The 20,707-nt window shown below is 34.3% G+C and overlaps 1 protein-coding gene across 1 annotated transcript in view; it reads left to right on the top strand.

The window, feature by feature from the left end:
• LOC140447030 (uncharacterized) overlaps window positions 1-15,170 on the top strand; it is a 91,419-nt gene extending 76,249 nt beyond the window's left edge. Inside the window, exons 3-5 of the mRNA XM_072539618.1 lie at window positions 10,517-10,687; window positions 14,260-14,547; window positions 14,659-15,170. Coding sequence (XP_072395719.1) covers window positions 10,517-10,687; window positions 14,260-14,547; window positions 14,659-15,059 — 860 coding nt within the window. The 3' untranslated portion in view covers window positions 15,060-15,170. The remainder of the gene's footprint in view (window positions 1-10,516; window positions 10,688-14,259; window positions 14,548-14,658) is intronic.
• Window positions 15,171-20,707: the final 5,537 nt, after the last annotated feature.

Raw genomic sequence — 20,707 nt, 5'->3', positions numbered from 1 at the left:
ACAGCCTTTATGGCTCGTCCAGTATGCCATAGCATAGAGTGTACGTAATTTTTACAATATAAATACCACAAATCCATGGCCTGATAATAAACTATAACCGTAAAAGATTTAATAATTGTATTATTTTAAACAAAAAAAATATTACGTAAGCGTAAATTATCGACTGATAAAGCCCCCGGAAGAAGTAAATATGACAGACTAAAGATTCTAAAAGGTATAACTGAATATTCAAAACATTTATTATCAAATTTTTGTTTCCAAGAAACACCAGAGAAAAATATTTGGGTTATTAAATATTAAGATTAAGAAGAAGGTAATTTTTTATCTAATATAAAGTATCTTTTGGGTGGAAGAGGACTGCGTGAGTTCCTGTAAAAATAACAATACGAACGGTAATATATCAAATATCAGATAATAATAATAACAATATCAAATATCAGATATTTCAAATTTTTGGCATAAAAATGCCCGTTTGACATAATTATATTTAATAAATAAAGATAATTTATTGGATTTGCTTATTTCCATTTGATGGAACAATCTTTCTAACAAATATTTTATTTAACTTCAAATAATACGCTTGCCTTTTGACGAACACTACTTTTACAATTTACAATTTACTATTAGATTTAAAGTTATTACTTTTTTTTGAAAAAAGTTTTCTCCACCAATGCTCCCTAAGATGTGCTCACAATTAAAGTAGCCCTTAAAGATAAGCCGGGAGGGCGTAAAAAACATCCCTTTTACAAGTAAAATACTTCGTTAGAAAATCCCGGCCAGGAAACTTCGTTAACCAGCCAGCCAGCGACTTGAATTTGGTGTAAACGATGAGCCGTTGGATTTTTCGCAGTTTTACGAAGTCTTAAGATAGATTTTAGGGACTGATTGTTTGGGCAATCACCCGTGGGATGACGTTTATCTTTAAAAGGGTAAAATCTGAGGCATTTCCTCGCCTTCACCAAATGCTTTAACATTTTAATTGAATATCGCTAATGAGACTACTTTTGCTCACGATTATTAATTTATTACTACGATAACAATAAAAAAAAGTGTTTAATAAACCAAAGATATTTGTTAAGTTATTTGATACTTTACCATAATTAAACAGTAAAAAATGTATTAAATAAAAAATTGGAATCGAAATGACAAATAAATATATGAAAAATATGAAGTGACCTTGGATATGTTTGGGAACCGAGAAAAATTCTTTGCAACTTTTTTAATAAAATATTACAAAAAGCACCCTAACTAGCTCTAAGCAATAATAATTATATTATATACAAAAGGGGAAAAGGAGACAAAAAAAGCTCAAGACTGATAACTGTTTTTAGCGATAGCTGGGTCACAAAAAGATCGTGGATCTTATATTATTCAGTACTGTTAAAAAAGTTATTAATAAAATCTGGTTTAGTTATTATTTGCATAATTATTATGGTCAATTTTCCCCTTAAGATACTGACGAACATTCAATTAAAAAACATATAAATTATATTTTGTTCTACAAATATTTAGAAACGAGGAATCAGCTTCAAAGACTATCTATCAAAGACTATATATACCCTTTTTTTGTTCCAAACTTGGTAGTTCGTTGGTGTTCCAATCTTGGTAGTTTCATCCATCCATCTGGGTATTCCTATCGAAGGCATTATAGACATCTAAAATTATTAACTCTCTGTTAAAATTTCCTATACACGATATCAAAAACTCCAATCAACAAAGAAAAGTATCTTCAAATTTCAAGTAACATACGTAAGATTTATGTAATGTATATGAAGTAACAATATTAATCTCAAAAACTGGTATAAAAGCTTCTAAAATTTTTAAAATATCTTATGGTTTCCTTTCGGAGACTTATTTCCCTTATCTTGTTATGCTCTTTTCTCTAAAAATGATATCGTTTACTACTGGAAAAAGTATACTGTAAACCTTTGCAAAGAAAACGGAAACAGTAAAGGAAGCTGCCTAAACCCGGGCGCCCACTTTGTTTTTAAATTTTAAAAAATTAAAATTTGAAAAAAAAAAAATAATAAAACGTTTTTCAATATATGTTTTACATAGGTGTTTATTTTATTATATTTTTTTATTAAGTTTTGGCGTGCAATTTTTTTTTGAACATTGCATTTTTGTTTGTTTGAGAAATATTTCCTAATCCGGGCCCCTAAAAAAATAGAGAAAATTTTAAGAAAAACTTGCCTGCACACTCAACGTGAGCCCAGAGGGAACACATAAGGCATTTAACCCAACGCTCTCCTTTACAGTCATCTCAAAATTTAACACAACAAAAGAAACACTCCGCGTCCTCTTCAGATGTGACGGAAGATACACCTGGTGAAATTTCTGACTCAGAAGAACTTGAGGATATGGTGTCGTCTAAGTCTGCTCCGGAGCTTGATTCTCACTTAAACTTAAGACTTCTCTTAGCTTTCTCTTTTCTTTGCAACGGGAGACATTTTGAACCACGACCTTTACTACGTGTCGGTTATTTACTGGCCTTAGCTTCTTTCTTCTCTCTAATTGTTGCAGCCTCTTCTAATTGTAAGGAGAAGAAGTTATAAGTGCTAAACTGGTTGCTTTACGTCCTCTAGTAGAAGCTCCTTTCTTAATTTTTGGTATAATATTGATACGAAATGGGCTTGTATGGAAAGAATTTTGCTGTGTTTCATGTTCATTTTGAAGTTGGCTCTGAGTAGAATTTTGTTATCTCTGGGGATAACAGGTAAGCTTGACAGGATCCAGATGACTTTGGCGGAACAACTAAATCAGATGCTCGTGATGTTGATAATACAGCCAGGTCAACTTCAACACCAATCAACTCAGATGATCTTGATGTTGATGGTACAGTCAGGTCAACTTCAACACCATTCAATTCAATTTCACTGGGATTTAATTCTTCCTGCTCGTCTAGTTCCTGAGAAATGGTAAAATTTGAAGCAAGCTGTTGATTCTTACGTACCTCCACGAAGTATTCATATTCTGTGAATATGTTTCGGTTAATAGAAAAATTTCAGTAACTCTGAAGTCATCGATAGCTATCTCAGCCTTCTGACATTTAATGTAGGCTCTTCAAAAAAGCTCCATTACATCATAAGCACTAACAGGCCGATTACTATATCGTAACTATTGTCGAATTTCTTCGCTGTACATGGTTTTTAGAGGTGCCATGAATGTCTTGTCAAGTGGTTGAATTTTGTGTGTGTGTGTGTGTGTGTGTGTGTGTGTGTGTGTGTGTGTGTGTGTGTGTGTGTGTGTGTGTGTGTGTGTGTGTGTGTGTGTGTGATCGAGAGTAGTAAATCGATATGAAGAACCGCTATTTTGTGAAAATTATGAATGTTCTTGGGAAAAACACTTTTTTAAAAACTGAACTTCACAATTAAAATTTTTATTTCGACTTACAAAGATTTTAGTAACAACAATAATAATTTAAATCAGACCATATTTAAATCAGACTATATTTTAAATCAGACTTTTAATTAATCAGACTAAAAAATATTGATTTTAACATGGTGTTTTTATAATTTATTAATTGCTGATCTTGCTGTTCAATACGTCGCAATTTAGTCCAGAATGTTCAAGCGGTAGCCCCGTGTTGGAATCCACGTGGTGGAACTTACTGGATGGTAGCGGTCATTGTACTGTAACTACTCTATCCCCTGAAGAAGTTTTGTGAGGGACGAACAGAACTGTTGAGTTGGCCTCTTCTGGAGTTTCGTCGCTAGAGTTGGGTTTTTTTGTTATTTGTTTTATACCTGTAACATATGTAGAGGCAGATTATTGTAATAAAGATATATAAAGGAGTCATCCAAAAATGGTTATGGCTATGGTTCCATAATTTCGGATTAATTGTCTCTAGATGTTCATCTTCCTTAGAGAATTGATGATTCAAATCCTTAATGATTTGAATTTAATCGCTGTTTGAATATCTATGGTCCTTATTTTGGGAAGCATTAGCGGTTGCTCTGAGATAGTTGTTCTCGAATTTATGTAACTCTGGATTGGGGTTTTGAATTTGTATCTGGGCGGAAGATTGATGAGATAAGTTTGGACGGATAAGTTAAGATTAATAAGATAGGACAAGAAAATGAAGGATAAATTTTCATTTTCAATCAATTTACACGAAAAAGGTAATGGCTAAGTCCATTTTAAACTGTTGTGGTCTTTGCGTCATACTGGTTTCAATTCTGTCAAATTCTTCTTTTATTGGTAGTAGTTTGAAAAAGTATATGAAATCGTGTATACTAGTATGAATCTTGGCTTGTCCCAGGTTGAGGGGAATTAATCCTGGGTTGTCTTTCAGGTCCTTGATCTTCTCTACTTCTCTCATCGTCAGGGTGATCCTGTGCGGACGGTTTAGAATTAGTTTTTGATTTAGGTTGATGTTTTATGTTTTTCTTGTGAACTGTAGTTTTTGATGTTTTTACAGTCACTTCGTTATTTCTTTTTATATGTTTTGCGGAATATCGCGGAAGTAATTTATTTCTGGTAACTGTTTTTCGTGTATAGATTTTTGTGCTTGGTTTATACGTAATAGGGTCTTGTCTCGATTTATTTCTATTTTCAATGACTTTATTTTTATTCTCTTGTATTTGCTGGTTTACTTCCTTGTATAATTCCTTTGTTATCTCTCTATGATTTTGGATATAATTGTTCAGTATTACTTTCTGTATGTCAACGTCAAAGGGATCTTTTGCGTCGATATGTCCGTTTAATATGTCGATGGGTCTTAACTTCGTTGCTGAATGTATGGAATTATTGTACCCAATTATAGCGTATAGCATTTGTTCTTTAATCGAGAGCTTTGCTTTGGTGTTCCTTAGGATTCGAAGATGTTCGATTAACGTAGAATGAAATCTCTCAATCATCCCGTTGGATTGCGGATTCTCTGGTGTTGTATAGTGGATTGAGATTTTATGAGAGTCTACAAATTCTTGTATTACTCCATTTTTAAATTCCGTACCATTATCGGCTACTATCATTGTTGGGAGTCCATGATGTGTTTTAAAAATCAATAGGGCGTTGAGTACATTGATTGCGTTTCCTCCATTTATTGGGTAGGCTTGCCCATATTTCGAAAATGCGTCTATTATGGTTAGAAACTTCTGTCCATCAGCCTGGAATAAATCAATGTGAACTATTTCCAGTGGTTTAGTGGGAGTTGGTGTAACCATAAATTTTGGTTTGGGAGGAAGTCTGTTTTATTAAGAATTCTTTCAAAATTTAATCTTCTTAATTCTAAGTAATAATAAAATCGCTTACAGGATAAAGACGATGCCGATGTGCATTCCTTTGCTCCTGAAGGCTTCTTCTAACTTCTAATTCCCTCGGGTGAACTCTGCAGACGGTTTCCCTGGGGCTGGTTCTTGGAACAGTGGACAAACACTTGAAAGTGACGAAGATCTATAAAGACTCTTCCACTATTCTACTGACTGCGCCAATTATGAATGTTCTTGGGAAAACACTTTTTTAAAAACTGAACTTCACAATTAAAACTTTTATTTCGACTTACAAAGATTTTAGTAACAACAATAATAATTTAAATCAGACTATATTTAAATCAGACTTTTAATTAATCAGACTATATTTTAAATCAGACTTTTAATTAATCAGACTAAAAAATATTGATTTTAACATGGTGTTTTTATAATTTATTAATTGCTGATCTTGCTGTTCAATACGTCGCAATTTAGTCCAGAATGTTCAAGCGGTAGCCCCGTGTTGGAATCTACGTGGTGGAACTTACTGGATGGTAGCGGTCATTGTACTGTAACTCGCTACTCGCGACGACGTCATTTTGTAGCACTAGTTCCGTAACGATACTCGTGACAACGCCATCTTGTAACGCTAGTGCCGTGACGATCGCCTCAGCATTTTATTATAAAGAAAAAAGTAATAAAACGCCAGTATAGAAGCTTCGCTTCAAAAATCCAGCGTTAAATCAGCATTAATTATGATGGGCAGATATACACAAAAAAAATACCAACAATACTAAAATGATCGCTACCAGTAATTTATTCCGTAAAAATGAATTTATTGATTTACGTGAACAGATATTTATAATAACAGATTCTCCACGAAAAATTGCAAAAGCGGTTTTGTCTGATAAAAATAACAATTTCTTAGTTACCTGTATTTATATAAAGTTGACGTAAATTAAAAGTAATTTCTTTCTAAACTTGAACCGTACTATTATCCATTCCGAAGCGAAGTTCGCAGGAAAACCGTCGTGTCCTCGGCTGAAGTATAGATCTTGATAGTGCAGGTTTGCACAACAGTCTGTGGCCCGCCAATGAGGATTGAGGTATCCCCACCATAACCAATGAAGCATCTTAAGGTCAACCCTTTACCTAACTGAGGCATTAGAAGGAAAACAGCGTGATATATTTAATAGGACCGCTGGAATATCGTTTCAGGTCTCACATGACGCTGTTTCTTTATCTTCCTGCTACGCTTTCAGAAGTTTACAGGAAAATAAATTAATTTTGAACTTGCCGTCGGAAACAAATTTCTGGGTTATTATTTAAAATACATTAATAGACACAGTATTTTTAAGTTTTTGGTATAACGGTCATACGACTAACGTTATTAATTAAACATTTATTTCATGCGATTAAAAAGAAATCACTTTTAATAGAAATTAATTATTTAAATGTACAAGAAAAATCATAACACTAATTGAAGATTTAATATGGGTTACATAAACTCAGAACAGACAGAAGATAAATGAGGTTTACTTAGATAGACTTTGTTGCATTTTTTGATATTAAAGATTCCTGACAAATAATTAGACAAACAGAATGTGTGGACATTTTCCCATAAAGTTTTATAACTACATATATTGTTTCTTGTCGTGTTCTTGAGTGTTTTGTAAGTTGATATTAAAAAGAATTATAAGTTTTTGAAATGATTTATGTAGATCTATATTTCTTATGGATCATGTTAATTTATTTAATTGAAATTCTGGTTTTGAAAAAAACAAAGTTTTTAACAGTAAGGTTATCTATACAAAGTGGTGAATCGTCAAACCAGCCCTAGTAAACTCAAAACTGTTAAATTCAATGATATGATAAATTCAAAACTGTTGAATTGTTGCTTCCCTAATTATTTTTCATCAAAAGTAATTATCTTATGTTAACATTATTCTATGAATTAAACACATTATAAAATTTTGCAAAAATATAATACATTTGCCAAAATATTGTTGTAAACTGTAAGCTACACGTAGTGCAGAATATGTACAACGGGTTGCTTTCGGTCACAATGAAGTTAAATATTAACCATATTTGAAACAGTTTTTTTATGATTTATTGTTTTAATTTTGATTGATTTCATTTATTATTTTATTAAATAAGCAATTAAGTTAATAAAATGTACTCAGTTAAAGCAAAATTAGCAATAATGTCTTATTCAGACAATGGTGCGAGCACAACAAGATCTTCATTTACGTAAGATATTGTAGCAATAAGACTACCAAAGAGAATTGAAATACTATTATAACAATAATACCTTATTCAACCATGGGAGCTTATCGTCTATGCTTCGCCTAGCTCAGTATCTTATCTCAAGTGTGAATTCGTCTTGTCTTAAACTAGGAATTAAACCATGAAACCCTAGCTGATAGCAAATAAAACAATTATTTAACTAGACATATTTATTAAAAATAAAAATAAAAACAATCAACCCTGCCAATGCTTTACAATAAATAAATTTGGAGATACTTATGGTTTCGATGGGTGATTATGTGGCCTTTCAATTAGATGGTTAGGTCCTCCTGAGCTGCAGGTGTTCCATATTATACTTGTGTGGTTCCAATTGGTCCCAATTAGGTGATTAGGTCCTCCTGACAGCTGCAGTTATTCCATAAATTCTTCAATAAAGCCAATAAAACTAATAATACAGCCAATAAACTAAAATATAAGGAACAGCTTGTATTAGAGACACGTCAAAGGGGGTTTAACTCCCTTGTCATTTTTCAAAATAACAATGAAACAAATAGCAGATGGCAAGGATAGAATAATAATAATTACTATTGAATTTACGACGAATGAATACTAAATTTTGTTACGATTACTACATAAATATAATCGAAAAACGTGACTTTATAAGAAGTGAGGTTACGAATATTGAAAATGCTGTCAGAATTATAGAATATAGATTACAATGAAAGTACTCACCATAAAAGAATTCTGCAGACCATGAAATAAAGTTTATAATAATTTTTGCCTTCTTTTATAAATTTCAAAAACAGGCAAAAAATTATATTCCCACTACGTTTAAAAAAGTTGATTGACAGAAAGTAGGGAGACTAAAATGAAGTTAGCACAGATGGCATAAGACGTATGCCTATGATGGAATTAGCTTTTCTGTCAACATAGAACAGAATATTTAGTCTACCGGACAGAGAGAGAGAGAGGGCGAATATTTATTCTACGGGACAGAAAGAGAGAGAAAAGAAAGACAGAGTGCGCCAACTACTTTTTGAAGAAAAAATAGTAAAAACGAAGCTGAAGTTAAAGGCAATAATAAATTAATAAACAAATTAAAATAAAATAATTATTGAAATCTAAATTAATAAAGATGTAACGTTTATAACGTTACAGTATCCTAAAAGACCAATTTCAGGTTATACAACAATTCAAAGCATAAACAAAAATGAAAATACTGTGACCGTAATTCCCAATTGTAGCTGTATATTTTTATTATTTAAAAAACAAATAAAAAATAATTTATGATAATTTCAAAGCATAAAACTTAAATGCTCAAGTAATCCGCCATTATATCCCAATTGATTTTAAAATTCACATCTAATTTCATCATTTTTTTTATTTAGATACCCTGGATAAAATAATAGTTTGAAGCTAGATCTCCCAATCTCCGAGGCCACTTAATATTACAGTTAGATCCAGTCAAACAATTAATAAAACTGTTGGATGATGAAAAGGTTGCTGATGTGAGCACATCGTAGTAATTTGACATTTATATTTATCTCGGAGCACACCCATGCGTTCAGGCTACTTGGGCCGAGCTAATTAACCTAAGCTATTTGTTGGAAGAGCTGAGCTTTGACATATGTTGCATGGGCAACCTTGAGCTTTTTTGGTTGTTAATCTATATTTAATATCACTTTTTACTTCTCCGTTTAATACTGGTTTAATTTGCTTACCTGGATGTTGGATAGTTGCTAGACTTTTGTAAATACAGTAGACTCCCTCTATAAGCTGATCTCGTTATATCAGACAATAATAATACTGTACATACATATGAATCTGTAGTTTTCTAAACCATTAACTTCCTATAGTGAAGCCATTCGGAGCAATATAAGATGCTAATAAATATTGTTTGAATGGCGTTTTTGAAAAAAAGTTATTTACTTTTATCGTCAATGAAATATATTAAAACATAAAAGAGTTGTTTACTTTTATTATCAATGATATACGTTAAAATAAAAAATCTGTACTTATATTTTTTTCCAACTACATAATGTATAAAGCGTATTTTCAAGGATATCATAAACTATTGCTTCTGCAATTTTAAGAACTCTGTCATTTTTAACTGCTTTAAATGGTCCAGTATCATTCCCTCATATTTTCTAAAGATGTGAAACAGTTGTATTTATTCAGTGTAAAGAAGTTTATTGCGGGCTGCAGTTAAGTTTATTGAGGGTCTGTTTGAAAAGGTATTTATTTATAGCCATGACCTGACCAAAAACGTAAAAAACACGTTTTTGGATCTTATGTTCTCTCGTTATAACCAAATTTGCCTCGCTATAGACGGTTATAGTTCAATGGAAATTTCACGGGACATCTAATGTAGCTCGTTATAAGCGAAACCTCGTAATAACCGTGTTCGTTATAGAGGGAGTATACTGTAGCTTCATCTTCTTCAGCACTGATAGAGGGTAGAGGTTAAAAAACTTCTTCAAGCTATTTTCCAAATGTCTCTGTTTTCTCTTGATCTGTTCTAGCCCATGAGCCATCTGAATTTCTTAATGCTGAGAATTGTTTGCTGGCTATTGTAGGAGTTTTGTGCTGTGACTTCTTAATTACTGATGTTATTTCTATGATGCCTTATTGTTTTATTCTATTCTATTCTATTATCTACTATTTCTATTGGTTTTACTTTACCGTCTATTTTTTTAAACATTGCCTAAGCTATTTACCAATTTTTCTAAACTTTAACATATTTCCAATATGTATATTTTGGACCACTTACGCAATTTTCTGTCCTAGTTTGTAGTAACTTAGTATACTTTAGTTGTAAAATACTGAATTTGTTTTCTATCAAGAATAAAAACTAACAATTTTTTTGTTTACAGGATATTGTTATTAGTTATAACTGATTAATTCACAATTTTAATCCAAAGATCTCAAACACAAACCACTTATCTATAAATTTCTCATTACTTTTTCTTATAAGTTTTCCCTAATTTAGCGCCACAAAATGGCGTTGGATAAACTAACAGATAAAATAAACTATTTAAGTACTTATATAATTTTCATTTAATATTAATAATTTATTTCAGGCATTGCCCACCATTTAGCAGGTCTACCGGGTCCTCCTTCGGAATGGGCATTACTAGGAGGAAGGCATTCCTATCCTCATGGTCCGTTCATGAGTCACCATCACCCCCACTTTCCCCATCATATGTTTGCCGCTTTGGACCGTCCAGTTTCTTCTCCAAGGATAGCAAATGGTAATGTACACTATATTGATATAAATTTGTTTAAATGTTTGTTAAACATAGTTAAGATAATAATAAATCAAAGAAAGCATATATATATATATATATATATATATATATATATATATATATATATATATATATATATATATATATGTATATATTTTATATGTTGCCTTGTAAACCATCAGGGTGTTCTAACTATGTTGCCACAAATTAACCGCATTGCTCCTGTAGCGATCTGTGGATTCCTGTTTACGGGAAGGCAATACTTTAAATTACTTTAATAGTTTATTAACAATAAACTACAGACTAACACAGGTAAAAAAACAATGAGAATTCTTTTTTGGAGTTGAAATCGTGTTCTGGCGGAAATAAGCTAACTGAGACTGTCTTCTTCTGTTTTCTTGCCAGCCTCTCTTTTGGCGAAGGCCGGCGTTCCCTTGCTTCAGCAGCAGTCAATTCATATGTGGCAGGCGATTAAGCGTCAATCCGCCACAGGGCACTCCTCCAGTCAGGAACCTGCTGGTTTCGAACGGCTCTGTTGACCTGCGTTGCGGAGCTGACGGTTGGCATATGCATGTTCTTCCTGCACCTGTTGGGCCGCTGGAATATATGCTTGTTTGAGTCGGTCCATAGAAATTCGTTAAGAAACATTTTGAACATCTAATGTGAGAAACTTGTAACTACGTTTCAAAACTCTAAACAGGCTGGTAAAGGATAGTTTAAGTAGAGGCTTCACTTTATCAGCCCGAATAAACACATGAGTCGAGGTCTACAGATCCAAATGAATAAAGGCAGCGAAAGCTGAGTGGTTGGTTGTTGGTATAGCCGGCTGGTTGGTTTCACGCAGTCGGACAAAACTATATTCATCAGGTGTACCAGCACTAGGGACAAGCAGCTGTCCAGGGAGGCACACTGGGGTACCATACACTAACTCAAAGGCTGTACACGAAATGTCCTTCTTGAAAGTATTTTAAAAACCCATCATGACCAAAAGGAGAAATTCAACCTACGATACTGTGTCAGCGGCTATCTGCGCAGTTTTGAGTATTCAGTGATAACGTTCAATACACCCGTTTGACTGTGGTTGGTAGGTACATGTCTTAATATGATGTACTCCTAGTATTGTATTGAGCTGGCAAAACAACTGACTCTCAAATTGTCTACCTCTGTCTGTAGTTATAGTCGCTGGCACGCCAAACCGGGATATCCATCCATCAAGAAGCTTCTGTGCAACTACTTCGGTTGTAATCTCTGGGATAGGTATGGCCTCTGGCCATCCCGTGAAACGATTGATGATTGTAAGTATGTATCGAAAGCTCTGACTTGCTAGAAGTGGGCCCACGATCTCGATATGTGTATATGCGAATCAATCTTCAGGCATTCCTAGAGGTGTCACAGGTGTAAAAGTGTGACGTCCAATTTTGGCACGCTGACATTGGATGAATTGGATTACTTGACTTGCGATTTATGTTATGCCACACAAAAATCGTTCTGCAATCATTCATAATGTAGTAGCGTACCATGGGTGGGACTGCGTATCGTATGAAACTTCAGGAAAACATCTCTCTGGAACAGAGCTGACACACAAACTCGTATACGACCATCTTGGACTGAACCAAAAATGGATAGCTAGCTGTCTAGTAGATCTATGCTCTAAATTTGTATGAAACTGGCAGGGTCTGTTGAAGACCCTCATCTGTTGCCTGAGCTTCGCATAGCCGGTCATAGTCAATGATAATGGATGTTGTGACTACTTCAGGCCTTTAGAGACAATCGGCAATGATATTGTCTGCACCCTAAATATCTTTCGAGAATTAGCCAATAAATTCTAGTTGACGTATCTGTCGAGGAGACTGTCACTCATATCGATGTTGAAAGGCAAATGGTAAAGGCTTGTGATCAGTATAAATGGTAAACGGCATGCCCTCGAGCAAATGTCGGAACTGATGTATGCCACTGAATATGGCAAGTAGCTCTGGGTTTTAAGTGTTTCGTTCTCGTAGAAAGCTTTCGAGACAAGAAAGATAGATAGACAAATAGACTGTAGATGTTCACCTACGAGGTGTTGCAACACACTGTCTGGGAAAACCAATTCAGTCAAAGTACCCAGAAGTTCTTTAACTTTGGTGAAAGTTGCTGTCACCATTGGTGTCAATGTCAGTTCTTGCTGCTCTTCTTTTGCTGAGACAGTAGCTCTGTTGGTGGCATTATCTTTGCTTCCAGAATTCAAAGTACTAATGCCAGGTGTTGTTCATGCTTGGTCCAAGTTTTCGAGCCAACCAAAACATCGTCAATATATATGATAACATACGAGCACTCTCTAAAAAGGTGGTCGAGGTATCTCTGGAATGTCTGGGCAGCATTTCGCAAACTGAACAGTATTCGAAGAAACTCGTACAGGCCAAAGGGTGTTATAATAGTCGTCTTTTATACATACTCCGGGTCGACTGGAAGTTGGTACAAAGCACATGTCAAATCAATAAATGAGAAAATTTTCTTGCCATAAAGTTGATTAGCAAAATCCTAGATATGCGGTATTGGGTAGCGATCTGGTTTCGTCATGGCATTTAGAGGGCTGACAATTACTCTATGTGTCTTTACTACAATTTCTTAGTAAGTTGTAAGAACGAGCCATAAAATAGTAATATCCACTAAATATACTAACTCCATTCTTAGTGTTACTTCTCTCTACATAATAAAAATTGTATATTCCATCCATGTAACATGTAACCTCAAGAGAGGGCATTATTTCAGTATAATTGTTATTATATTATAGAATATACTATATAGGGCTGGATCTCTTCTTCTTCAGATGCAAATCCACTAATGGATGTTAGCGATCACATTTTCCATTAATTCTCTATTTCCTGCAATATGTATCAGAGATTGTATGTCGTTAATCCCTGTCCATTGCCTTATGTTTCGGAGCCAGGACATTTTCTTGCGTCCCACTCCTCTCTTGCCTTCAATTTTACCACCCGATTATAAGTTGGAGGAACTGGTATTTTTCATTTCGCATGATGTGACCTAGATACGCCGTTTTCCTTTTCTTGATGGTTTCGAAAAGTTGGCGTTCTTGGTTTATTCTTTTAAGGACATCTATATTTGTGATTTTCGCTGTCCATGGTATTTTTAGGATGCGGCGATAGAGCCACATTTTAAAAGCTTCTAATCTATTTATATCCCTCGTTTTGAGTGTCCAGCCCTCTACGCCATATATATCGCTGGGTCTTTAGTGTGATGCAATTTAAGACAATGCATTGTTGCTCATATCCCATCACTAGGAGGAATGTATGCATCCCCTTTAAAGATTTTAATCGACTAATTCTGAAGTTTGCTTACCAAATGAGGATAATAGTTAGTGTATTGCTCCAATTGTTTTAAATTATATGATCTGTATTGGTAGGCTATTTCTTATACATTCTGATTATTTTATTCACATTATTATTTATTCCTGCGGTTACAGTTCGTAGTAAAAAATTATATAATAAACTGTAATAAAGAATAGCCACTTAATTAAGATTTATACTTTCTCTCAATAGTAAATAAAATTTAATATAAATATTTTAAACTTACAGAACCATCTTCAACATCGTTGGGGCCTATATCGATAAACTGCAGCAGCGCACACAGTACAACTTCACCGAAAACCTCGCCGAACACCCAAGTAGGACTTCTCACGACAGCGAGAGAACCGCAATCACCTCAAGAAGACGACATATCCGTTACTGCTTCTCCCAACCCTTCTCCGCCGCCACAAACTGCATTTCCTGGTATACCTGCTCCACAAATTCAGAACAACCAGTTGTTTAACAATGCTTTGGCGGCCAGCCTATTTTTGAACACCCCCTTGATTCCTCCTCCAGGTTTGTATACTTTAAAAATTTATGGGTAAAATAAATTTATCACTCTCTAATGTAATTTTTATATGTAAAACTTAAATATAAGAAACTAACATAAGTTTTTTTTATTTACAGGCCAGTGGTTTTACTCGCAGCTGTATCCTCACGATTGGAGTTGGATGAGTTTTAGAAACAACCAACTGATGTCTAGGATATCTATTCAGGAAGACTCGTTCCAAAACCCAGATAGTTCTAGTGAGAAACTGGACGTAACAGAAATAGAAGAAGAAACAGAAGATAAAGACATTAAAGAACCCATAAAAGAGTTTTCGGACGATATCGAAAGTGACGTAAGTAAAAACGGTAACAAAGACACGCCTAAAGAAAATAAACTTTGTGAAGGTGTAAATTTGAGTGGTAAAGTTCGGAAAGCTACGGTTACTCTCGTGAAACATAAAGACGAAGTGAGTTCTAGTAATAGGGATAATACTAAGTGTTCTAAGGAAAATAATAGGCATGTATGGAGACCGTATTAATATGAATATAGTATTATTGTACATAGTTTATTTTTAACAAAATTTGTTATCTTGATATTTAGTTATGTTATTAAATTAATAAAAAAACAAATACCGATAACTCTTTGGGAAAACTTGGTCCGTGAACAAACTTTAGTAAATTTTCTAGATTTTTTTAAACAAACAATTGATTAATTGAATATATATATATATATATATATATATATATATATATATATATATATATATATGTTTAAAAATATTATCTCTACCTTCTAAAAAGAAATTCCTGTAATTTGTTTCATATAGATCTGAGTATTAGGCGGCTTTTTCTCTAAAGGTCTGTCTTCAGTCATACTATAAGAGATTACTAGAATTGAAAACAAAGCTGGGGAATAGAAACATGTATCTTGTTAATAATCATGGCCATACCACTTTCTGCTTTTGAACGACGAACAAGCTGAAATATTTGAAAATACCTACCTGCTTTAGTTTGAATTAATTTTCTAGATATCCTATCTTCTGCCGATCATAACCAAATCAATCAATAAATGAGGCTGTTGTCTTATACAGTTTCATAAATCGGTTTTAATCTTCTCCTTTAATATTGTTCTGAAGCTATTGAAATAGTTTTTTTTCTCCTTTAATGTTCGGCATACACAACAATAAATTTTTTGATCAATGTCTCTTATGTAATATTCAAGGTATTCACTTAATCTAGTGGATGATCATGGAACTAATGCATGATCAGGACTAAATCGGCACATGCAAATATCCAACTGTCTATTGAAGATACTGCAAGTGAGAGTGTTAATAACTATAAATACTTAGGAACATGGATAACATCAGTGATGTAGACCAAACCAAAGAAATTAGGACACGCATTGAAATAGCACGTACATCATTCATTAAATTTAAAAAGTTTCTTTGTTGTCGGGATATAAGGTTAGAACTACGCCTGAGAATGCTTCGATGTTATGTGTTCTCTACTATTCTTTATGCCTTGGAAGCGTGGACACTAAAAGAAATCCATCTGAATAAGTTGGCCGCCTTTGAATTTTGGTGTTACAGAAGAATCCTGCGAATATCATGGATTCAAAGAATGTCAAACGTGGAAGTAACTAGAAGGATAGGAAATGAGGCGGAAATAATATTAACTATCAAAAGACGAAAACTTGAGTACTTAGGACATGTGATGAGATGGCAAAAATACATAAACATAAACAGAGTCCGCATATCCATGATAATTTCCAACCTTCGATAGAAGATGGAACTTAAAAAAGAAGAAGTGGATAATCGCCAATTAGTATTTTTCCGTTTAACATTTGCCTTTCTTGTTCGTATTTTTTATTACAATTCGTTGTAATATAACACAAAAAGACGCTGTTCAAGATGTAACCGTATTAAATCAATTTTCAACCGGGAGTGACCATAGGATAGTTAAAGCGAAGATAGTATTATACACAAAGAAGAAATATAGCATATAAAGACCAAAAATATCCATTTACTGCGATTACTAACACAAGAGCATACCAAAAAGAAATACAGAGTAACCTGCAGAAAAAAGTGCAAGATGAAGCCAATATTGGACAGTTTAACGAGACATTGGTGGATGCCCTAAAGAAGGCACAGAAGAAGTGCCAAGACCAGCAAACAAAGAAAAATAAAAAAACCACAGAAGACACAAGAAACAAAAATGAAAAAAGAAGGAAAATGGAAGATAAGCACACAACGAACATTGTAGAGCTAAGAAATTTAAACAAAACTATTTCAAAAGCCACTAGGAACGACATAAAAACTTTAACCTAAAGAAACAACTAATACCAAAAAAAAACAAAACCTAAAATTTCTCAGACGAAAGTTGACGACACAAACGAGATATCTTTTTAAGTTAAAAGATAAACAAGGGCATGCCATATATGAGAGAGAGGTGTTAGACAGGGATGCGTGTTGTCACCTGACTTATTTAACATTTATGGTAAACATGTCATGAGGATGGCTCTAGATGGCTGAGCCGGTGAAGTAATAGTAGCTGGTAGAAAAATCTCCAATTTAAGATTTGCTGATGACACTACACTTATAGCAGCAAATGATCAAAAAATTTTAATCTCCTGCGAAGAGTTGAGTACGAAAGGAATAAAGTTGGTCTAAAAATCAATAAAGCCAAGACAAAAATAATGATTGTCGACAGATTCCACACTATCCAACTAACTAACATGTTACAGAATACCAGATAGTGGAAAGTTTTGTCTATCTCGAGTCTAGTATACCTAACGATGGTAACTGTAAAGCAGAAGTTGGGAGACGTAGAGTCGCCTAACTAAAGTTTGGACAGATAGACCTATCTCTTAAAATATCAAGATGAGACTGGTGAATGCCCTTGTATTCTCAGTATTTTTAAACGAAACAGAGACTTGGACTAATCGCGGACGCAAGAGTAAAACATTTATGCCTTTGAGATGTGGTGCTGGAGAAGAATGCTGCGTATACCTTGGACAGCTCAAAGGATAAACGTTTCCATTTTAAACCAACTCGAGATTAAAAAAAAAAGCTGTACGTAATATGTCTTCAACGTATTCTGTAATTTTTAAGTCACGTGATTCGCAGAGGTAACGATAGTTTGGAAAGATTAATTGTTTCTGGAAATGTTCCGGAGAGAAGATCAAAAGCCGATTACCGACTAGATGGTTTGACCAAATTAAGAATTCAGCTAGAAACTTATTCTGTAAAGCTTCCAGAGCAGCTGAAGATAGAGACTAATGAAGAAAAATTGTTAGGAATATTGGAAGAAATCACGATCTTCAGTAAAGGGGAAACCACAAGAGAGAGCACCATATATGAACAACAAAAGATCCTGAAAATAAACGAAGAGTACTATATAACATTATATAGTCGAGATGCTTAGATATTACACGTAGAAATCCTAGCAATACAAAATCAAGGATCAGAGAAACTTACAAATATAACCGAAGAAGAAATTAAATCAGCGTTAAATGGTGTGAAGAATAACAAAACATCTCCAGTAATCATGGCATTGTAAGTAAAATCATAAAACTAGGAGCCAAATGCTCATAAAGGATTTAAAAACTCTTTATAAAACCTGCCTCTTTGAACGAATTACACCAGAAAAATGGGGTAGTGGTATTATGTTAATATTGAATAAAACAGGAGGTGTAACAGAAATTGGAAACTACAGATCTATCAGCTTGTTATCTCATTAATATAAGCTCTTTACGAGAATAATTACTATCAGACTGGGACCTATCAGGCGTTAGCAACCTGGCACATAGAAAAAACCTCAAGGACTGAAAAACAAAGGGCAAAATGAAAAAAAACAAAGATTAATCCCCGGGCGATAACCCACACCTCTGAAGGAGGGAGCCCCATTGGATACGGGGGGGGGGGGGCAGTTTTGCAGTGAAAGAAGCCCGGGGAATCAGCATTATATCGTCTATAGGCAGACTGTATGGAAATACCATAAAGGAAAAATTAGAAATATATTATACAAGATAAAATCGGAGAAGACCGGGCAGGTTTCACAGCGGGGAAAGCATGCTTAGATCACATTTACACGGTCGAACAACTATTAGAAAAAAGAATGGCCAAAAATAGATCCGTCCATCTGGCTTTTGTTGATCTTAAGAAGGCATATGACTCAATATCTAGAACCAAGCTATGGGAAGCAATGGAAGACATCGAAGTTCCACGAAGATTAATAAACGCGGTAAAAGCACTCTACAAGAATAACGAAGTAGCTATCAAAACGACCAATAGAATATGCAGTCCATTTAAGACGACAAAGGGACTACTACAGGGCTGCTCCACATCCCCCACCCTGTTCAAAATATTCTTGGAAAAAACCCTGAAACCATGGAAAAGAAAGTGCAAAGTAATGGGTATACCAGTAAGGAAGACGAAGGTAAACAAATCAAAGGAACAGACAAGTATAAGTATCTAGGTTTCATAATATCAAACAAAGGAACAACGGAGGAAGATATAAAAAATAGACTAGGACAAACAAGAGACTGCATACGAAAATTGAACCCGGTACTATGGGATAAGAACATCAGCATGAAAACAAAGAAAAAAATATATACTACCATGACAAGAAGTATCCTCACTTATGGGTGTGAAAATTGGACAATAAATAAGAAAACCAAAAACAAAATAAGAGCAACAGAGATGGAATTCCTAAGGAGAAGCTGCAGAGTAACAAGAAGAAGAGATAGAATAAATAACATGGAGATTAAAAGGAGAATGGGAATGAACTCCGACATAATAGACTACAAAATCGGTGGATAAATAGAATAACAGAGTGGAGCCCGATAGGAAGAACAAGGAGAGGCAGACCCTGAAGATCTTTCAGAGATGAAATGGACGAAGCAATGAGTAGAAGAAACCTACAGGAAGGGGACTGGCTAAACAGGAAAAATTGGAGAAAACGGTTGAGAGAAGGAATACAGTGAAAACTATGGAAATCCTTGTATATATATACTGGGACCTAAGCTAGATGTTTATCAACCATTAGAACAAGACGGATAAAGGAGTGGCTTTGGTACAAATGACTGCCTACAAGTAATAAAAAATTTAATAGAGAAAGTAATAAAATACAAAAAGCCAATGATATTAATATTTGTAGACTTTAAAAAAGCATTTGACCCAGTCCAGTATGGCGCCAAGTTAAGAGCTTTTACAGATTCTTTTTCTGAATACATATACTAGCGCAACAGCAGCAGTGAGAATATACTATGGCCACACAAACACATTTTCCTTGGAGAAGGGTATTGGACAAGGAGACACCATATTTCCTAAACTATTCACTGCTTTATTGCAGTGCTACCAGAAACAATAATTTGGAAATATTAAAGTGAACAAAAATGGGAAGTTTCTGAATAACTTGGGGTTTGCAAAGGACACAGTCCTCATTACAGACCTAGTAGATCATGCCTGCTAACTTTTTCAAGGCCTTCAGAGTTTTTATAAACAAGTTGGCCTTAAAATTCACTTTTCAAAACACAATACATAACCAACCTTGTACTGGCCACAAACATTTTAACTAATGGCACGCAACTTGTGTATACCCATAAGTATGTGGGACACGAAATTAAATTGGAAGAGACAATCAAATAACAGAGTTAAACAGAACAATAGGACCAACATGAGCAGCTTACGGAAAACTGAGGAAAGTCTTTAGATCAGATATTCCCATCTGCTTGAAATGGAAGGTCTGGGATCAATATGTACTCCCAGTTCCAACGTATAAAGAAGAAACATTCACCCTTACCAGAAAATTAGTAAATAAGATATAAGTGGCACAAAGTGCAATATAGATGTCAATGTTGAATATATCCCTTAGAGACAGAAATTCAAATTAAATAATTAGGAAAAAAACTAGTGCTATAGGCGCAGTTAAAAGAATTACAACGCAGAAATGGAACTGGGCAGGACATGTTGCCAGAGTCACATATGGAAGATATACCAAGAAAATCGAGGACGTCCTCGAACAAGACGGCATCAAGCACATCCAGCACAACTGGATTCAAGGTTTTCAAGATCTGATGCAATATAATTATTAACGGGAGGCCCATGTTCAGCTTCTTCTTCTTCTTGTGCCACTCCTATCGGAGATTGGAAATCATCAAGGCTATCCTGACCTTGTTTACAGCTGA

The sequence above is a fragment of the Diabrotica undecimpunctata genome, chromosome 7 (genome assembly GCF_040954645.1).
Source record: "Diabrotica undecimpunctata isolate CICGRU chromosome 7, icDiaUnde3, whole genome shotgun sequence".
In the NCBI taxonomy this organism is placed as follows: Eukaryota; Metazoa; Arthropoda; class Insecta; order Coleoptera; family Chrysomelidae; genus Diabrotica; species Diabrotica undecimpunctata.
This window is presented reverse-complemented; position numbering and strand designations above follow the sequence as displayed.